Below are 19,066 nucleotides of genomic sequence, written 5' to 3'. Positions count from 1 at the left end.
AAGAAGCACATCAGCAGTCCAGATGAGAAGGGCTGAATGACTGCTCCATTCACTTCTTACTCATTGTAACAGTTTACAGCTCTCATGAGCAGCGTATTGGTTCTGGCCCAGAGCACCTAGCACTAGGAATCGTTTTATTTACAAAAAGCATGTGGATTTAATCAGACAAACCACTAATCATTAACCACTGAGCTGGACATTGAGCCTTTCTTTGGTATTGATAGTTCCTGAGCAATTACTCACTGTGTCACCCTTGACTTCTGAGTTATCTTGTAACTCCGTGTACGATGAGACAACACAATCAGTGCAGTCACCCTACTGTCCCTTTTTATCTACTGCTCCTCAGGAGCACACATGATGAAGCAAATCCAGTTCCAGCTTTAGTAGCACTGTCCCCCCATGTCCCTGCCACACGTTGGGCTTTCTAAGCAACAGGGCTTCAGTGGCACTCTCCTTGGGAATCATCCTCTTTCTGTCTCAGATGTTGGGGGTTACCTTAGAGTGAAGATTCAAAGTCTCTTTGGGGTTTTGTGGTCAGTCAATTGCTATAACACACAAACAATATGGAAATGTGGGAAAGAAAGAAGCAAGAGAAGGAGTTTGGAAAATCTTCAGGCTCTGCAGGCTGGAAATTAGTAAAAGGAACCCAGATCCTGAGGACTCAGACTGGTGCAGCATGTGGTCGGCTCAGCTGCCAGACACTGGAGATTCCCAGGCCTGGGGCACTGCTGGTGTCACGGGCCCCTTGCCAGGTGGCACCGGCCACCACTGTGAGACTAGCCACTGCTGGACTTCTTGTTGGCATTCAGCAGGCTTCTCACCAGAGGGATCTCTTGCATCAAAGTAGTGTCTTTAGCAGGTCCAGATGAGTTTGTGTCTGTTGGTGTGCACTGATAAAGGCTATGGTTTCTGAGCAATGGCTGTGGTGTCCTGCAGTGACTGTGACTTTCCTGTATCTCCCCTTTGACCTCTTTCTTGGGTCTTCTTCTCCTCCCTGCTCCTGAACCTGTGCAACTTCCTAAGCCCTTTTGGTCACTGCTTTGATTTGTGGGGTTGTGTAATAGCACCGAGTTAATAAATAACTGTGTGTCATCAGGGATTTTTGTCCCAAGACCACTTGAGGGTGTGGGAGGACTTTTATCCCCAAGCATCTGCCCAGGTGTCTCAGCTGGGCAGAGAGAAGAAGGAGCTGCTGTTTCTTCTCCTCTGAGCTATGTCAGCAGCCCTGGAGGAGTTCTGCGGCTCTGTCTTCTGGGTGAGTGGCTCTATAATCCCTATTGCCTGTTCTGGGTGTAGGACGTGCTGTGTAGGGGGAGAGCAGTGGATTCCAAGGTTCACAGCTTGTCCTGCCAGTGAGACCCAACTGCTAGTGTTGGGCAGAGGTTCTGGGGCTTATCCTGGAGTGCCATGGCAGCAAGTGCTATGCACTGCCTGCACGGTGTTCACCGGACAATGAGGCAACGACACCTCTCTGACTGAGCTCTGTCCTGTCTTAGCCCATCTGGGAACACAGGACACCTTGTACGGGCTTCTGGGGAATGACTTGGCTCCAGCAAGGGATGATCTTCCCACATTCAGGCAGAGAGATGGGGATAGGGATATGGCTCAGAGCTTGGCTGAGTGCTGAAATGCTCAGCCAGGAGGGTGGGTGTTGAAGGGAGGAGGCAATGTGGTGGAGTGGGGTGGGCAGGAGCTATAGGAGTGTCAGCTCTTGTCCGGTGTGGCAAGTGAGAGTCAAGCCCTCTTAAGTGACTCGGTGTTCTGTCCTTGCTGCCCCCAGAATGATTCCTACCTTGCTCGTCCGGATGCCGACCTGCCTGTGTGCTTCCAGCAGACTGTGCTGGTCTGGGTCCCCCTTGGCTTCTTCTGGATTTTGGCCCCATGGCAGCTCCTGCCCATGTGCAAATCCAGAGCCAAGAGATCCTCTGTGACCAAACTCTACATCATCAAACAGGTAGAGTGGAGCTGAGGGTGCACAGATGACAGGCTGGAGTAGCCTAAGGTGTCAGTGGTATGAGTGGAAAGACTCTCCTACAGTCAGGAGTGGGATGGAGAAATGAAAAGTGTAAGAGAGAAGGTGAAATGGGATAGGGGACCATCTGGAATAGAAATGTAAAGGGGAGTCCAGCAGGAGGCATATCTGGGACAGAGAGAATAATGGGGAGGGATGCACTGGGGGAGATGGCAGAGTGTGTACTGGGGCCTCTCAACTTGTGGGCTGTTATCTTCCAAACTTAAAATGATGGCAGTGCTCCTGTGGAACTGTGGCACATTCACAGGATTGAAAGCTCTTCCAGGCCAAGTCTGCGTTGAAAAGGGTGTAGGGACATGTGTGCTTGTATTTTATGCTGAACTTTGTTGTCTCCCAGTGGTTGCCAGTCTCCACAACAGGCTGTCCCTCTCTCCCCACAGGTGCTGGCTGCTCTGCTGACACTAGCAGCAGTGGCAGAGTTGGCCCTGGCATTTGTAGAGGACGCTGAGCAGGATGCAGTGCCAGCTGTGCAGTACACAAACCCCAGCCTGTACATCGCCACCTGGGTAAGGGCTCAGCCGTGAGTGTGCTGGGTGTCACCAGGGACACGCTGACACTGCAGCACCAAGCAGCACAAGACTTCCCTAGCACAGAGAGCAGTGGGAAGCTGTGTCCATGGGAGGAGGGTAGCCTGGGAAATGAGTAGGACTAGCCCCAAACCTGTGTTGGTGGTGCATGAGGGCGATATGTTGAGGGCAGGTGCCTAGCTGTAAGGTGCTCACTGCTGTTATCATTAAAACTGGGATGAGTCTATGCCTGCAAGTATAGCTGAGCTCTCAGACAGAACCTTTACTAGGAGCAGTATGGGTTTCACAGGACTGATTTTGTAGTGTGAACATGACCAGCTCCCTGTACATTGCTGCTCAGTTTGGTGCAGAGCCAGGAAGTACCATGGGATGCCCAGGCAGAGGAGGAAGCTGGCTAAAGAGGACCTAGTGGCTATTAGCTCGATGGAATATGTGCATGGAAGTTACAGACATCTTGTGTGAGGCATGGGGTATTCTAACAGTCTTAACAGATGCTCAGGAGCTACAGTTAAAAGCAAAATAACACCCTCATTTGCTTTTCTTCTTATTTTGTCATGTCATTTAGTTTCACATGTAGAGTCCATGTGAGATGATAAGGCAAAGGGACTGCCCAGAGAGGCTGCACTGCTGGAACATGACCTGGGTTCAGTTTCAGGTCTGGAGGCAAGGTGCAGGAGGGAGGGTGTGACCCCTCACGGTTTAACTTGTCTGAGAATCTGGAGTGTGAACAGTTAGAAAGAACAATCGTGCTGTGCTGTAATGTCAGGGTACATTCAAACCTGATCTTACCTCTTCTTGAGATAAACCTTTGCCCCATATAATTAATTCTGAAGCTTATTAAGGGTTGGTGGTGTGCTCAGGGTATTCAGGGCAGTGACTCCCAGCAGATCATGTGTGCTGGCATCCCAGGACACATGCTCCAAGGCCCTTTTAGAGCCAGACCTAGTCTGCAGCTCTGACTGATTTTCTTTCCCCCAGATCATGGTCCTGCTGATCCACGATGCACGACGCTTCTGCTTGCGCAGAGACTCGGGGGTGCTCGTCTGCTTCTTGACACTGTCCCTCCTCTGTGGGATTCTGCCATTCCAGTCCCTCGTCCGGAAAGCCCTGCAGGTGGGGTTTGACAGGAAGCTCTGTGCTTTCCCATGGTCTTGTTCTGTTCCCAAATAAAGCTTCCTCATCCTCTTCTCTTGACAAACTCTCTCTGGTATCACTGAGGTCCCAGCTGCCCTGAGGTTCTTGGGGAACCAGAAGAGACCTGAGAAGGAATTGCTGTTTGAATTCTTCCTGTCTCTTTGGGGAAATATAAACTCTCCAGGACTAATTTCACCCCTTAAACACTTACAGGAGGAGGTCAGGGAGAAGCAGGGAGAGGTGGCAAAGGGAAGCTGATCCAGGATTCAGAGCGAGTTTTGCACTGCTCTGTTGGGCTCAGCCACAGGATGGATCTTGTCTCTGAGTACCAGGGGCCTTGAGATAACCTCCAGCAATAACCCTTGGCTTTACATTTCTGCAGGAGCCAATCTCTGACCTGCCACAGTTTATCCTCTTCTTCATCTCCTATGGACTCCAGCTGCTGCTCTTCTTTGTCTCAGGCTTCTCAGATATTGCCCCAGAAATGAAGGAAACTGGGAAGAAGGTATGAGGACAACATGGGAGTGGATTTGGGGCACCACATCCTGAGCATTGTGTGGGGCAGGGCAGGCTCCATGCAGGCTCCAGGCTCCTTGGGAAGACCTGAGTACTTCAGCACTGGGCCCAGCAAGAGCTGGAGCCTGCAGCATGGGGCATCTGCTTTTGTGTCCAGGGTGGGCTGCTGCTGGCTCTGAGCTGAGGTTTCTGGGGATGGAGCTGGCACTGTTTGAAACATGTGAGGCTCCTTAATGGCTGGGGGTGCTAAATCAGCTTTTGTCAAAACCATTCCCAAGCATAAATGATCTCTCAGTACCCCCTTTGCTTTGTACCATAGAACCCAGAGGTGACAGCCTCCTTCCTGAGCTCCATCACCTTTGAATGGTACAGCAGGTGAGTAGGGCTCTGAGGGAGGTCGGGCTGGCAAAATGCAGGGGTGCTTCAGGGTAACCTGCAGCAGAGGCTGCTTGGAGTTATCTGGGAGAGGCACCACATTGGGTGCAGCCTGTGCAGCCTGAGCCCAGGGCTAGGATGGGTGTGAAGGCTCTGCATTTGCAGCAAGGACTCTCCAACAAGTATCATGGGATTTCTCTGTCCCACAGCATGGTTTTCAAGGGCTATCGCAAGCCTTTGGAGATAGAGGATGTCTGGGAATTGAGAGATAAAGACAAGACGAAGGCTCTTTACACTCCTTTTGAGAAGAACATGAAGTCTGCCATGCAGAAGGCCAGAGCAGAACTGGAGAAACGGAAGCGCAAGAAGAAACGCCGGGAAGTTGACACAGACTATGGGAACGGCATGAGCAAGGCCCAGAGCCAAGACGTCCTGGTGCTGGTAAATTCATGCCTACTCTTGGCCTTGTGTGAGACTGAGACATCCAGGTCTCAGGGAGTAGGGTCACCTCACCTCCCTGCAGCCCTCTTTGGTGGGTTTTCTCTTCTTTGATCCTGCAGGATCATGGGCAAGGATCTCTTGGTCCTTGGCAGATCCCCATATTTTGGGAGACCAAGAAAGTCTCCATCTTTCTGCCGTACATGAAGACAGGAACCACCCTCAAATCTGCAGTATACACAGTTCCCTTCTGTCTATCTACCTCAGATATTTTCCAGCAACGAGGTCAAAGTGAACATCATTCTGTGACCTTGCCTGGCCTCAGATTCTTCAAGACTTTTGCCTGATTCGTGGCCTGAGAGGTTTAGGCTGGTTTGCATTTTAACAATTGTCCTTGGTACAAAAGCGAAGGTGCTAGTCCTGGGGGTATATGACATAAGCAGAGATCAGTGAAAGGCAATGTGGCAGGAGCTGAGGTTTTATTCAGGATACCTGATCTGGAGTCTGTGAGGTGCTGCCCTGAAGCATCCTTCCAGATGCAGGACATCTGCACAACCAGGTCCTTCACTTTTATGTGGGCTTCCTTCTAGGAGGAGAAGCAGCCAAAGAAGAAAAAGAAGAAGGACTCAGACTCTACCAAGGATTACCCCAAGGGCTGGTTGATGAAGACCCTGGCCAAGACCTTCAAGCAGAATCTTCTGCTAGCGGTGGCATTCAAGGTGGTGCATGATGCACTTGTGTTTGTCAGCCCCCAGCTGCTGAAGTGAGTCCTTTCTCTCTCTCTGTCCTGACTTTGCACCCAGCCCCACCACCTTCCAGTGTGTGCACTGCATCCGGCCCCACCATCTCTGTATGTGTGCTTCTCCCAGCCACAGACCCTGGGCACATCTCACCAAAAATGGGAGAATATGTTGGGACACAGTTTAACAAAGAACTGATCTGAGCTGGCTGCCAGCTCTTATGTGTAATATTTTGCTCCCTTGCATCCTGTTATGCAGTCCTTCTGCCTCCCTGGAGACAGTCCCAGCTCTTTGGGGCCCTCCATGAGTCAGAGCAGCTCAGCTCAGCTCAGCAGGGCCTCCCCGGTTTGTTTTGTTTATTTTTACTTTTGTTTTTAATGTAAGACCTTCCCAAGGTGATCTTATATAGTGACCCATTGCCATGTCTCTGGCAGAACAGGGTTCCCAGCTTGCTGACCATTCTCTGGGGCAGGGTTTTGCTCACCACTCTTGTGAGGATGCTCTCCCTGCATTCACTTGGAGCATCCTGCTTGGTCTGTCTCAGTAGGGTATGTGTCTCACGAGCTTCTTTCCCCACCAGGCTGCTGATTGCCTTTGTGTCGGATGAGGATGCCTTTGCCTGGAAAGGCTATTTATATGCCATCCTGCTCTTCCTGGTGGCAGTGATCCAGTCCCTCTGCCTGCAGCAGCATTTCAGCTTGTGCTTCCAGCTTGGCATAAATGTGCGAGCCAGTCTCATTGCTGCCATTTACAAGAAGGTCTGTATGGCCCTGTCATAATCTCTGATGGCTTCCTCCAAGCTGGGCTATGGGTAAAATCATCTGTTGCCTCCTCCATCAACCTGGGGTGTGTGCACTTTCCTCCTCAGAAGGCACAGGGAGAGCTTGGGGGACACCCACCCAGCACTGAGAACACTGTGAGTCCTAGTTCTGCTTGGGACCTGGGTGCTGCAGCTGTGTTTGACAGCTACCAGGGGCTGAGGGATGTTTCTCTTCAGAGCAGTGCAACACCTAGGGCAGGTGCTACTAGGATTCCTGCACAGGGTGCTTTTCTTTGCACCCAGCATCCAGTGGCTCCAGGTGTGCCGGCAGTGAGGAGAGCACTGGTGGCCAGTACAGAGGCACTATCAGCAAACCCAGAAGTGGTTTCAGCCTGGTCTGCTAATTCCCTGCTCTGAGCCATGCTGCTCCCAGACTGGCTTGTGCTGACTGTGCTTTCTCTTTCCAGTCGCTCACCATGTCTGGAGCCACCCGCAAGGAGTCCACAGTGGGAGAGACTGTGAATCTGATGTCAGCTGATGCCCAGAGGTTCATGGACTTGACCAACTTTATTCACCAGCTGTGGTCAAGCCCCCTGCAAATTATCCTGTCCATTGTCTTCCTCTGGGGAGAGCTGGGCCCCTCTGTCTTGGCTGGCCTTGCAACCATGGTGCTGCTCATCCCCATAAATGCCTTCCTGATTGCCAAGTCCAAAACCATTCAGGTCAGTGGTGGGTGCAATATCCTCCCTGGTCTCCCACATCCAACTCCACTGTTGCTCCCCTCCCTCATTTTCCACACTCCCTACCCTTTGCTTTTATGCTGTGGAACTTTCCCAGCCTAGGAAGTTGATCTCACTTGGGCTGGGAGTGTCTCTAGCCTGAGCCACAGGTGATCAGCTACCATGGGTAGGAGACAGGTGAGATCTGTTCTACCATCACAGCTGAACTTGAACCAGACTGGGGACAGCCTTGAGGGCTAAAAATGAGATATTGCTAACTGTAAGATAAAGGTTTAGCTTCTACCTGACAACAGGGAGGTGTTTTTTCCCCAACTTGTCCAGAGCCATGGGGAGCCAAGGCTCAGCTTTGTGGGATGACTTCTCTGTGCTGTGGAGCCCACCCTTCCCTTCCTTGTGACAGCCCAGATATATTTCCAAGGGTGAGCTGTTGTCTGGTTTAGGTGATTTCTGGGTCTTCTCTCTGTAGGAGAGGAACATGAAGAACAAGGATGAACGCATGAAAATAATGACGGAAGTCCTCAATGGAATCAAGGTGAGCAGTGGAGTGGAGACTCTCTGGGCAGCTGCTGCACCCCTCTTCTTGGTGCACTGTACCTGGAGGCAGCACACCTGTATAACCCTACAGCACCAATGTTAGTCTAGCTTGAGGGCCCTGTGTCTGGGTCTCAGCAATTCCCTTGGCTGCCTCATCTTTTGAAAATTTGGCTGGGGAGGAGCTCTGGATATTTGGACTAAGACTTGGGAGCCAAGAGAGGGTTTTCTGAGTGTTTCCTGGATGGCTGTGGTAGTAGCATGGTGGCAGAGCGGCTGGAAGTGACCTGTAAGGGAGGGAGTGGGAATGCAGTAAGCAGGATGGGAGAGGGGAGATGCAGTGGCCAAGAAGGCTTCTGAGCAAGCCAGGAGCTGGTGATGAAGGTGCTGACCACCAGTGAGCTGAGTGTGGAGGTGGGCATTCTTGTGAGGCCAGCTCACCTGCTCACCAACTCACCCTGCTCATCCTGCAGATTCTGAAGCTTTTTGCCTGGGAGCCCTCCTTTGAGAAGCGAGTTAATGGGATCCGGGCACGTGAGCTCAAGGACTTGCTGAACTTCAGTTACCTGCAGTCAGTCTCTGTCTTCGTGTTCACATGTTCCCCCTTCCTGGTGAGTGACAACAGCCCTGAGGAGGAGTGTACCTTCCTCTGAGCTCGGGTGTCCAAGGGGATGGGAAATAGTTGGAACCTCAGCTGGAGTTTTTCCTGCAGCGTGGAAGGGGCTGGCTGGTGGATGCCTGGGATATAGATTATGGTTCTGACTGCTGGCAGGAAAGCTGTGGTGGAAAGGGGACCCGTTGGGGTGGTGAAATGGGGCCAGAGGGAGAATGGAAGCAGGAGGGGAACAGGTCCCCAGCACAAAGGCCTTGGGGCAGTGTGAAGGTCTGGGCTCCACACAAACACACTTTCCCTGATATCTATCCTAGGTCTCCTTGGCAAGCTTTGCTGTCTACGTGCTTGTGGATGAGAACAACATCTTGGATGCACAGAAGGCCTTCACTGCCATCTCCCTTTTCAATGTGCTGCGCTTCCCCATGTCCACATTTCCCATGGTGCTCTCCGCCCTGGTGCAGGTCAGGCCTCACACAGGACAGGGTGTGTAGGGGGATCCTATGACCTCTGTCCAAACCAGCACATGGGGCTGAGGTGTGTGATGGACCCCCAGGGGTCAGAGCACAGGACTCTGCTGCAGTGGGGTGGGACAGGTGGGCATAACACAGGTTTGGGCCCCAGAGGTTGGGTGGGGACTGTGATGTGGTGCTCTGCTTATGCGTCTCCTGCCAGCCCACCCAGATGCCCCCCATTCCTGTGTGCCATCCTTATCCTCTTTCTACCATGGCAGAGCAATGTGTCAACTGCGAGGCTGGAGCGCTACCTGAGTGGGGAAGACCTGGACACCTCAGCTATCCACCACAACCCCATTGAAGGCAGGTGAACCTCCAGATTGCTCCCTGTGGGTGTCAGGGGCCCAGCCCCAGGCTTTCCCCTCTCAGAGGGACATCTCTCTTTGACAGGCAGTGCTGTGCGTTTCACGGAGGCCACCTTTGCCTGGGAGCGGGATGGCAACGCTGCCATAAGAGAGTGAGTGCTCTGCGCCACATCAGGGGCAGAGGCCTGGGGAGGGGGAGGCTTTCTGTATTATTAGTTGGTAAGGGCAATCAGCTCTCACAGTGCTGCTAGACATGAGTGTCCCAGAGACACTGCTCTGTGCTGATAGGAACTGATGGATGACCTGGCAGTGCTGCTTCCTCAGCCCTCATGTCTTTGCAGTGTCACCCTGGACATCACACCTGGGAGCCTGGTGGCTGTGGTGGGGGCTGTGGGCTCAGGCAAATCTTCGTTGGTGTCAGCCATGCTTGGGGAGATGGAGAATATCAAGGGACACATCAACATCCAGGTGAGAGGAGCCAGCTGGTGCATGGGCCTTTGGGGCTGCCTGGGAGCTCAGTGGGGAAGTAGAGCAGGACTGTCCCAAAGTGGTGGCTCAGGGCCAGGACAGGCTGCAGGAGGTGTCAGTGCTCAGGATGATCTCTGACTGGGCTGTTCCTGTCTCTCCTTCCAGGGCTCTGTGGCCTATGTCCCTCAGCAGGCCTGGATCCAGAATGCTACACTGAGAGACAACATCCTTTTTGGGTCAGAACTGGATGAAGCCAGGTATCAGGAGGTCATCAAGGCCTGTGCCCTCCTTCCAGACCTGGAATTGCTGCCTGCAGGTGACCAGACAGAGATTGGTGAGAAGGTATCAGCCCTGGGCACTATGGGTTTCCAATAGCACCTGCAACAGAGGTCAGAGCTGTTGCCCTGTGCCAGCCCCATATCCAGGGAGGTCCTTCCCTTGCAGGGAATCAACCTGAGTGGGGGCCAGAAGCAGCGGGTCAGCCTGGCCCGGGCGGTGTACAGCGACTCAGACATCTACATCCTGGATGATCCACTGTCTGCCGTGGATGCCCACGTGGGCAAATACCTCTTCGAGCATGTGCTGGGGCCAAAAGGCCTGCTGCAAAAGAAGGTGGGCACCCATACCCTCCAACCCACCACCCAGCCAGGCAGGAATGGCACTGGCATGGTGTTAGCGATCCAAGGAAATCTGAGGTTGCTTGCCCTGGGACAGAGAACGATCCTGTAGCTTTCACCTGGGGCTGCAGCAGGCAGGAGAGGCCTCGAGAGTCCCCAGAGGGGTACCCTGTGTCCTCATAGCCAGCCATTGATAAGAAGACAAGTCCCCAAATGGGAGATGGAGAGCTTGCTGGGCTCTCCAGCAAAGCCCCCTGGCTGGGGATGAGGGGTGCTCTGATGGTCACTACCCTGCAACCTCTTTGTTGCAGACACGGATCTTGGTGACACACAGTATCAGTTTCCTGCCCCAGGTCGATAACATCGTGGTGCTGGCAGCAGGAGCAGTGTCTGAGCATGGCTCCTACAGCACCTTGCTTGCAAACAAGGGGGCCTTTTCCCAGTTCCTGAACTTGTATGGAAACCAAGAGGAGCATGTTTCAGAGGAAAATACTGCAGGTACTGGGAACACAGTGGGGCTGTGGCAATTAGGGTGGCTGTGCTGTATCTTGGGGATATGAAGATCTGATCTGTCAGCCTGACCTGGTCCTGTCCAGCCCAGGCGCCAGTGGTGTCTGCTTCTGGTGAATCCTTCTCAGCTACTGGCAATCAGCAGCACAGTAACTTCCAAAGATTTGCATTCGGGCATTATCCTGAACATCCAGCATAGGACTTGTTTAAATTTTTTACTTTTTAGTTCATTTAGTACGGGTCCCAAAATCTTATATGGCAATAGGCTCCATATTTTTCTGATGTTGAGGTCAGAAAGATCCTTTGGTTTGTTATAAACATCCCACTGGATAATATTTCATCTTTATCATGTCCCCCAGTGCTGTGTGGAGGAGTGGTGTCAGGTCAGGTGGATACTTACCTTGTCAGCCCAGTTGTCCAGCTGCAACCTGTCTATTCCCAGTATGTCTTCACAGCGCCCATCTCTACCTGCTCAAGGAGATGCTTCTGAACTGGAGTGATATGACTCACCAGATCTTGCACCTACTAAACTAGCACAAATTTTTGCTTGAGGTGTGGCCAGTGGTGCTGGGATAAGTCAGCAGCAGGGATTGCCTCCATGCAGGCCTTTAGCCTTACGTCCCCATCACTTCTCCCTCCAGCACAATGTGTTTCTTCCTCCTTCCGCTGTGCTGGTCTTGAAGCAAGGTTGGAGAAGGTGTGATATGTGGTGGTAGGACACAGCCTAGGCCTAGAGTATGGCATGGAGCTGAGTGCAGCACAGGTGTGGTGTATGGGACCTGCTCTTTCCTCAGTACCTGATCCTACCTTCCCTCATCCCTGTGCTTGTAGCTGTTGCTTTAGGTGGGGATGAAGAGGAGGCTGATGAAGGTCTTGATCCTTGCATGGAGGAGCACCCTGAAGATGTGGTGACTATGACCCTGAAGCGAGAGGCCAGCATCCAACAGAGAAAACTGAGTCGCAGGTGGGACATGACCTGAGCTCTCAGCTCTTTCCCCTGCCACATGCACTGCTCCCTCAGAGACAGGGATCTGGGGGCTTCCCAGGGAGTTCCAGCTGGGGAGCCTCCCTGCCTGCCCCTACCACAAGCTGCTCTTGGTCAGGAGCATCTGATTTTGCCTTTACTCACACTAGTGAGCCACAGCCTTACTCTGCAGTCTTCCTGGAAACTTGTGCTGATGGCTGGTTCTGCTTTTGGGAATGAGGCTTTAATTTTATGGCTGTACATGCTTAGTGCTTCCACAAGGCTCACTCAAAGCTGCCCCAGTTAGGACATTTTCCAGAGGACTCTATCACTGAAGACCCAGTACAGCACAGGGATGGACCCCCAGGAGATTAGGACCAATCCAACATCCTGTGACTATGGTACTCTTACCTCCCTGCAGCCTTAGTAAAAGGAGCACCAGTTCCCAGAAGAAGGCCCAGGAGGAGCCCTCAGAGAAGCTGAAGAAGGGACAGAAACTGATTGAGAAAGAAAATGTGGAAACCGGCAGGGTGAGGAGGATGGAGGGATGAAGCAGTGTGCTGGCCTGGCTAAGTGCTGCCAGACCCAGGCTGTGGCTCAGAGAAGTTGGTGTGGGCTGGCTGTGGCTGCACCACAGCCAAGAGACACAAAAGAAACACAGCTACCTGGGGCTGGTGGGTGGGGTGGTGGAGGGGAGCACTGTGGGCAGCAAGGTGGAGTCCCAAGGCTGTGCTGCTGTCATTGCCTGCAGTCTGATGGGCTCAATTGGTCCACAGGTGAAGTTCTCCATGTACGTGAGGTACATGAGTGCTGTTGGCTGGTGTTTTTCGCTCTGGATTTTCATGGGCTACATTGCACAGTACGCGGCCTACACGGGGACCAACCTGTGGCTCAGTGAGTGGACTGACGACTCCCAGCGCTATCTGAACCAGACCTATCCCACGCACATGCGGGACCTGCGGATTGGTGTCTTCGGGGCACTGGGGATGGCACAAGGTGAGTGTGGGAGGACAGCACTTCCCACTCACCTCATCTGTGTGGTCCAGGAGGGATATGCTTTGCAAGGCCTGCAGCCAGCAGTGCAGTAAGGAGCAGGGGACCCAGCAGTCTATTCATTTGCCTGCTGCTGCCTTCCTTCCAGCTCGTGTCTGAATTGTGGACACACACCAGTCTGAAAGCAGCATAAATTGCCCCAAGTCTGTGTTGTCCCCTCAGTATAAGATCATTTTCCCCAATCAGATTAGACATAATGCTAGGGCCCAAGGCTCTCAAATGGGGTTAGTATTCCTCCCCTGTGCTGGGATGCAGTTGCTGAGGCCTCCCAAGAAGGTGAGATGCAGGATTATCCCAGTGGCTCACTGCAGAGCTGCTGGCTTGGTGCAGCTTGGTGTGTCCATCAAGCCAAAGGGTGCCTGAGGCCAGTGTCACTCACAAGCTGGTGACAGCCCCATGCTCTCCTTGCAGCTCTCTTCCTGCTCTTTGCAACCGTGCTGTCTGCCCGGGGCAGCGTGCGCGCCTCCCGCGTCATGCACCACCAGCTGCTCAGCAACATCCTGCGCGCGCCCATGAGCTTCTTCGACACCACCCCGACCGGCCGCATCGTCAACAGGTTTGCCAAGGTAAGGGGACACCCACAACACGGACAAGGTGCTTGTTCCACCACATCTGCAGAGCTTTGGGTAGTGGCAACCCTGCTCCTGTTGAGCACTGCACAGCTGAGCCCAGATAAAGGCCAGGAAAGGACCAGGAGACCATGGTGGGTGCAAGGCTGACCGTGAGCCAAACCACATCCTGGGCTATACTAGAAAGACAGTGTGGCAAATCACAGGAAATTGTTACCTCCTCTGCTCAGTGCTGAGGAGCTTACACCTGGATACTGTGTCCTGTTTGGGGTCACCTGGGCAAGAAGGATGTGGGGAAACAAAAGAAAGTCCATAGTAGAATACTAAGAGAGGTAAGAGCCTAGAGCTCAGGTCCCATAATGAGAAGTCCTTCTGGTTATAGACTTCCAGCAAAATCTACAATCATTTCTATCTAAGTGAAGGTCAAAAACAGAGAAAATGTGAAAGAAGGGAAAATACAAACTGTTAATTTCAAGTGTGCTGCTACTCCACTTCCTCCTTTGGTACCATCTCTTGATTTTTGGAAATAAGAATTTATCTTAAAATTAAACCTATGGGCCTGGGTTTACTCTGAGTTGAGGGAGTATGTGGTCCCTGGCTAGGAAATGGATGAGGACTAGCTGAAGACCTGGGTGCACCAGCATGGATCTGGAGTTTTCCATGTCCCTGTTTTTGCTTCAATTGCTGCTCCTGCATCCTAGGTCCTGATGAAGATGCAGTTCCTAAAGCTGGTCTGTTTAACAGAGGAATATTATAGGAAGTTTATCTGTTAACTCAGCTGTTTGCAAGCTAAAAACTGAGGCCCTAAATGAGGTTGTGACCATAATACAAATTCAGGATCATCTGATATTTTTACAAGTGTCTGGCATTGTGTTACCAACAGGAGTGTGTATGAACCCTGTATATATGGGGCCTTTGGGCTTCTCCTTCTCTCTGGGGTCACTGATTGCTTCTCTATACTTTTCTGTATGCTCCAGGACATCTTCACGATAGATGAAACCATTCCCACATCCGTCCGAACTTGGATCTCCTGTTTCATGGGCATCGTTAGCACACTGATTGTGATCTGCCTGGCCACTCCATTCTTCGCTATTGTTATTGTTCCCTTGGGCATCTTCTACTGTTTTGTGCTGGTGAGTAACTCGGCCTTGAATGAAGCTTCTACTCTGCTGAGAGCAGTATTTTTGTGGCTGCTGGGCTTTGTGTTGGTAACCAAGCTGTGTCCCTCGTTTCAGCGCTTCTATATCTCCACGTCACGCCAGCTAAGGCGTCTGGACTCTGTCACCAGGTCTCCCATCTACTCCCACTTTGGTGAGACAGTGTCAGGCCTTTCTGTGGTCCGGGCCTATGGACACCAAGAACGGTTCCTGAAGCAAAATGAGGTCACCATGGACATAAATCAGAAAAGTGTTTATTCCTGGATAATATCAAATAGGTGAGTTTTACCACTTATGCCATGGCACAGCCTGCAGCAGTTCTGCCCAGGAGCCTCTTGGTCCTGAGGGTGGACCCTGGGATCCTGCAGTCCTCCCTCTTGATGTCAGCATTGAGGGTCTGTGTATGTACTGGGGCAGTTTAGGATAGGGGCACTATCTGTGGCAATGGGATGTTTTAGGGTGATTTTGAAAGCCAGAGTATGCCCTCCTACAAAGTGTCCAGAGGCTGGGCAGGGTGAGCTGTGCAGTCAAGGGCTGAGATGCACATGGTGAATTCTGGGAAGAGGGTGATCCTCCAGGCCCAGTGGGAGCACAGTGTTGACACTTTCTGGTTTTGAATCTTACTGGTAAATGATTTGGGTGTGTGAAGGTTGAATGATTTGGGCTCTTGTGATACATATTACCAGCATAGGAGGTTATGCGTGAGACGTAGACTGACATAAATGAACCTGCTTGCAGAATTGGCCACAAATGACCTGCCGTGTACATGTACACATGTGCCTTGTGCACAGCACTGGGCTCATGGCTGGGTGTGAGGGATGCCAGTACAGTCTGCTATTACTGGTGGGCTCTGTGTTGGGCACAGGCAGATGCCTTCCTGCCTCTTTCACTGCCCTTCAGCTGTCCTCTCCTGGTGCAGGTGGCTGGCCATCCGTCTGGAGTTCGTTGGGAGCCTGGTGGTCTTCTTCTCCGCACTTCTGGCAGTGATTGCAAAGGGCACTTTGGAGGGTGGCATCGTGGGTCTTTCTGTCTCCTCCGCTCTCAATGTGAGTCACTGAAAACATTTTCTTATTCTGGGACAGGGTTGTCTCTGGGAGCTCTGGGCTGGTGGCAGCATGCTGCCCTGCCACCAGCTCTGATCCATGGAAATGGGATTCTCTGGGGTGTCCCATCTCCTGGCGAGTCGCTATAGAGCCAGGGAAGCACATATCCATCCCAGTGTGAGTGGGATACTTGCTGCCATGTGGAGGAATATGGCCCTGCTGTGGATCAGAGGTGCTGCAGTGAAATATTAAGGGTTGGGGAGAGGTGGGCTGTATCTTGGCAGTGGAGCATTAAGGGTCAGGCCAGGTATGCTCGTGCCCAGGATGATTCCATGAGCTGAGGTGGGAGGTGGTTGTTCCTGGGTGCCACTGAGCTCTGCATCCTCTGATTCTGCCATGCAGGTGACCCAGACATTGAACTGGCTGGTGCGGACATCTTCAGAGCTGGAGACCAACATTGTGGCTGTGGAGCGTGTCCATGAGTACATGAAGGTGAAGAATGAGGTGAGGAATCCAGGGTCTGAGCAAAACACCTGCTGCACAGCTTAGTGCTAATCAGCATGGCAGAGTGAACCCCCCTAATGCTCCTGTGCCCTGCCCCAGGCTCCATGGGTGACAAAAACGCGTCCACCACGTGGCTGGCCCAGCAAAGGCGAGATCCAGTTCGTTGACTACAAAGTTCGCTACCGACCTGAACTGGACCTGGTTCTTCATGGGATCACCTGCGATATTGGGAGCACTGAGAAGGTGCCTCTGCCCTCACTACATTCTTTACAGAGACTCTGTTAAAGTTGTTTCTTCTTCTTGGCTTCAGTCTGTGTGTTGGGTGGGGTGGGATGGTGATGGGATGTGGCTCCTGGGGACTTGAGCTGCAGGAAAGGAACCAAAGCAGACAGTCTGGGTGATGGTAAGGGCAGGGAGGCCCACCAGACCAAGATGGAGAGCAATTGCCCTGTTTCTACAGCCCTGTCAGCTGGTCTAAAAAGCTGCTTCCACAGGTTGGGATTGTGGGCCGGACCGGGGCTGGAAAATCCTCCCTCACCAACTGCCTGTTCCGGATACTGGAGGCGGCTGGAGGGAAGATCGTCATTGACGATGTGGACATAGCAACAATTGGCCTCCACGACCTGCGCAACAGCCTCACCATCATCCCCCAGGTGAGCTGATCCCCACCTTTCCACACCCCATGGCTGCATGGTGCCTGCAGGCACTGCATGGCCTCAGTGTGTCCCTGGATGCCATGGACTTGCCAAAGGCCTGTGAGCAGGCTGTCACTACATCCCTTGCCAGCTGCAGGCAGTGGTGTGAGCAGGGTGTGGCCACACTTGAAGGCCAGGAGCCACTGCCCCTCCTAAATGGCTGTGGTGGGGCTGAACACCGTGCTGTCCCTGGCAGGACCCTGTACTCTTCACTGGAACCTTGCGGATGAACCTGGACCCCTTTGACCAGTACTCAGACGAGGAGGTGTGGAAGGCCCTGGAGCTGGCTCACCTGAAGCCATATGTGCAAGGCCTTCCCGAGGGGCTGCTGCATTTTGTGAGCGAAGGAGGGGAGAACTTGAGGTGAGCAGAGGAGCAGACGCAGGCCCAGCTCCCTTCCCTTCTCTAGATCCCAGGGACAAGCCTGGAACAGCAGCTTCCAGCAAAGTGGGTGTCTTGGGATGATGCACAGAAACTTCTGGGAAGTGAAGATGGAAGAAAATGGCTGAGGAGTCAGGGCTCTTAGGGAGCTAGTGTGAGCCAACCCTTCTGTGGTGGCCCAGAGAGTAAGATGCTGAGGGATGTGGTGCTCAGGGTGGCAGATGGTCAGTGGGGAAAGGCCAGGGACAGTGCTGGGGTCAGAGCAGTGAGACGCATTAGGCTTGCAGAAGGTCCCCTAGTGTCGGTCTAGTAATTCATGCTCTTCATCTCATCCCAGTGTTGGGCAGAGGCAGCTGGTGTGCCTGGCCCGGGCCCTTCTCCGCAAATCCAAGATCCTTGTCCTGGATGAAGCAACAGCAGCTGTAGATCTGGAAACTGATAATTTAATCCAGACAACAATCCGGAGTGAGTTTGCTGACTGCACTGTCCTTACTATTGCCCATCGCCTCCACACCATCATGGACAGCAACAGGTACCATGGGACAATCCTGCAGGGCAAAGGGAATGGGGGTCTGGACTCCTAGCATGGGATGAGAGGTGGACAGTAGCAGGAATAAGAGGGGCAGGGGTGGATGCAGAGCCTGGGGCAGCAATATACAGTGGTGAAGAGAGCAGAAGGATAGTAGGGAAGCCCATGCAGTAGTGATGCCTTTGTGGAGAGAAATTTTTTTGGATCCTTCTTTACAACAACAGGCCATAGAGGCATTTGCTGTTGACACTTCATGTGTGTAACCCATAACACAGAGAGGAGGGCTGTGCCCTCACCACTGCTGAGAGGAGAACCACTTGACTTAGGAGGAGTGAGGGTCAGTGGGCCTGCAGCGCTGGCACCAGCAGCGCTATCCACTCGGATCCTGGGAGTTGAGTTCTTGTTCCCTTCTGCCAGGGTGATGGTGCTGCATGCTGGGCAGATTGTGGAGTTCGACAGCCCCGAAGAGCTGCTCACGAAGGAAGGCGTCTTCTCGGCGATGGCAAAAGACGCCGGTATCGCTGCAGCAGAAAACACCGCCCTGTAGGCAGAGCGCTGCAGGGCTGGGCTGTGAGACAGCTCTTCCTGCTGTCTCCCACAGCCAAGCCGCCCGGGAATTGGCCTCTCTGCGGCGGGGAAGCAGAGAGTGGCTTCTCTGGTTGTCCAGAGACAGAGCACCTGGACTTGAGCAAGCTGTTAACCTTGCTACCACATCCGGCCTGCTGTGCACACAAGGGTCTGGAGCTGCATAATTTATTCCAGAACAGAGGGGAAAAGCTATCTTCCAGGCAGGGAGATCATGACCTCCAGTGGGGGTGGTCTTAGTTTTTGTACTTCACCATGCAAAGTGAATTTATCTTAGAGATACTTTAGCATTATGGAATGAAATTTACCGTTTAATCTAAGAATGAATGTTATAATTTATTTACTTTTTGTAACTGTTTGTAGTCTTCTAACTACAAGGCTGATGTCAAGGCATATATAGTAAGCCTTGGCTAGTGCTTGGGTGGGGAGAGCTGGCAACAGAAGTTACACAGAGCTGGGCAGTCCAAATCGAGGGACACAGCTCTGCTCATGTAAGAACACAACTCTGTAGCAAAACAAGGGCTGCGGGCCTGCCTGTGGCTACTGCTCACTTTGATTGTATTGCAAATAAATGACCCCTCCCTGAGCTTATCACAACCACTTGTGGTTCTGGACTGCAAACCTGCTAGTGTCTGAGACTAGCTGGAGAGCAGCAGGCACACATCTGTGTACAGCCATGCACACACAAAGTTATGGTGGTTATTGTTGACAAACCCTTGACGCTTTGTTCTTGGGCCAGACCTCCTCATGCAGGGAGCAGGCGCCTAC

The 19,066-nt window shown here is 52.6% G+C and overlaps 1 protein-coding gene across 1 annotated transcript; it reads left to right on the top strand.

Annotated features, from left to right (window-relative positions):
- The first annotated feature begins 1,108 nt into the window (after window positions 1-1,108).
- Window positions 1,109-18,895, top strand: ABCC2 (ATP binding cassette subfamily C member 2). Its single transcript, XM_083866447.1, has 32 exons — window positions 1,109-1,255; window positions 1,781-1,954; window positions 2,413-2,538; window positions 3,538-3,672; window positions 4,076-4,198; window positions 4,529-4,584; window positions 4,794-5,025; window positions 5,613-5,785; window positions 6,343-6,520; window positions 6,990-7,244; window positions 7,729-7,794; window positions 8,267-8,404; window positions 8,721-8,867; window positions 9,137-9,225; window positions 9,313-9,375; window positions 9,565-9,691; window positions 9,857-10,033; window positions 10,136-10,303; window positions 10,620-10,806; window positions 11,650-11,782; window positions 12,204-12,312; window positions 12,559-12,778; window positions 13,247-13,401; window positions 14,382-14,537; window positions 14,640-14,839; window positions 15,481-15,607; window positions 16,007-16,108; window positions 16,208-16,351; window positions 16,603-16,761; window positions 17,000-17,166; window positions 17,522-17,716; window positions 18,131-18,895. The coding sequence occupies exons 1-32, from the start codon at window positions 1,214-1,216 to the stop codon at window positions 18,258-18,260; spliced, it is 4,653 nt and encodes a 1,550-aa protein (XP_083722573.1). The 5' UTR covers window positions 1,109-1,213; the 3' UTR covers window positions 18,261-18,895.
- The last annotated feature ends 171 nt before the right edge of the window (window positions 18,896-19,066 follow it).

Source organism: Zosterops lateralis (assembly GCF_965231275.1).
Source record: "Zosterops lateralis genome assembly, chromosome: 8".
Lineage (NCBI taxonomy): Eukaryota > Metazoa > Chordata > Aves > Passeriformes > Zosteropidae > Zosterops > Zosterops lateralis.
This window is presented reverse-complemented; position numbering and strand designations above follow the sequence as displayed.

What these genes read in the sequence shown, in the direction of transcription:
- ABCC2 (XM_083866447.1), top strand. Translation starts at nt 1,214, where the DNA reads ATGTCAGCAGCCCTGGAGGAGTTCTGCGGCTCTGTCTTCTGG. An exon ending in TCACATGTTCCCCCTTCCTG is followed by an intron (nt 8,405 to 8,720) that starts GTGAGTGACAAC and finishes TATCTATCCTAG; the next exon opens with GTCTCCTTGGCAAGCTTTGC. An exon ending in AAGGCCTGCTGCAAAAGAAG is followed by an intron (nt 10,304 to 10,619) that starts GTGGGCACCCAT and finishes TCTTTGTTGCAG; the next exon opens with ACACGGATCTTGGTGACACA.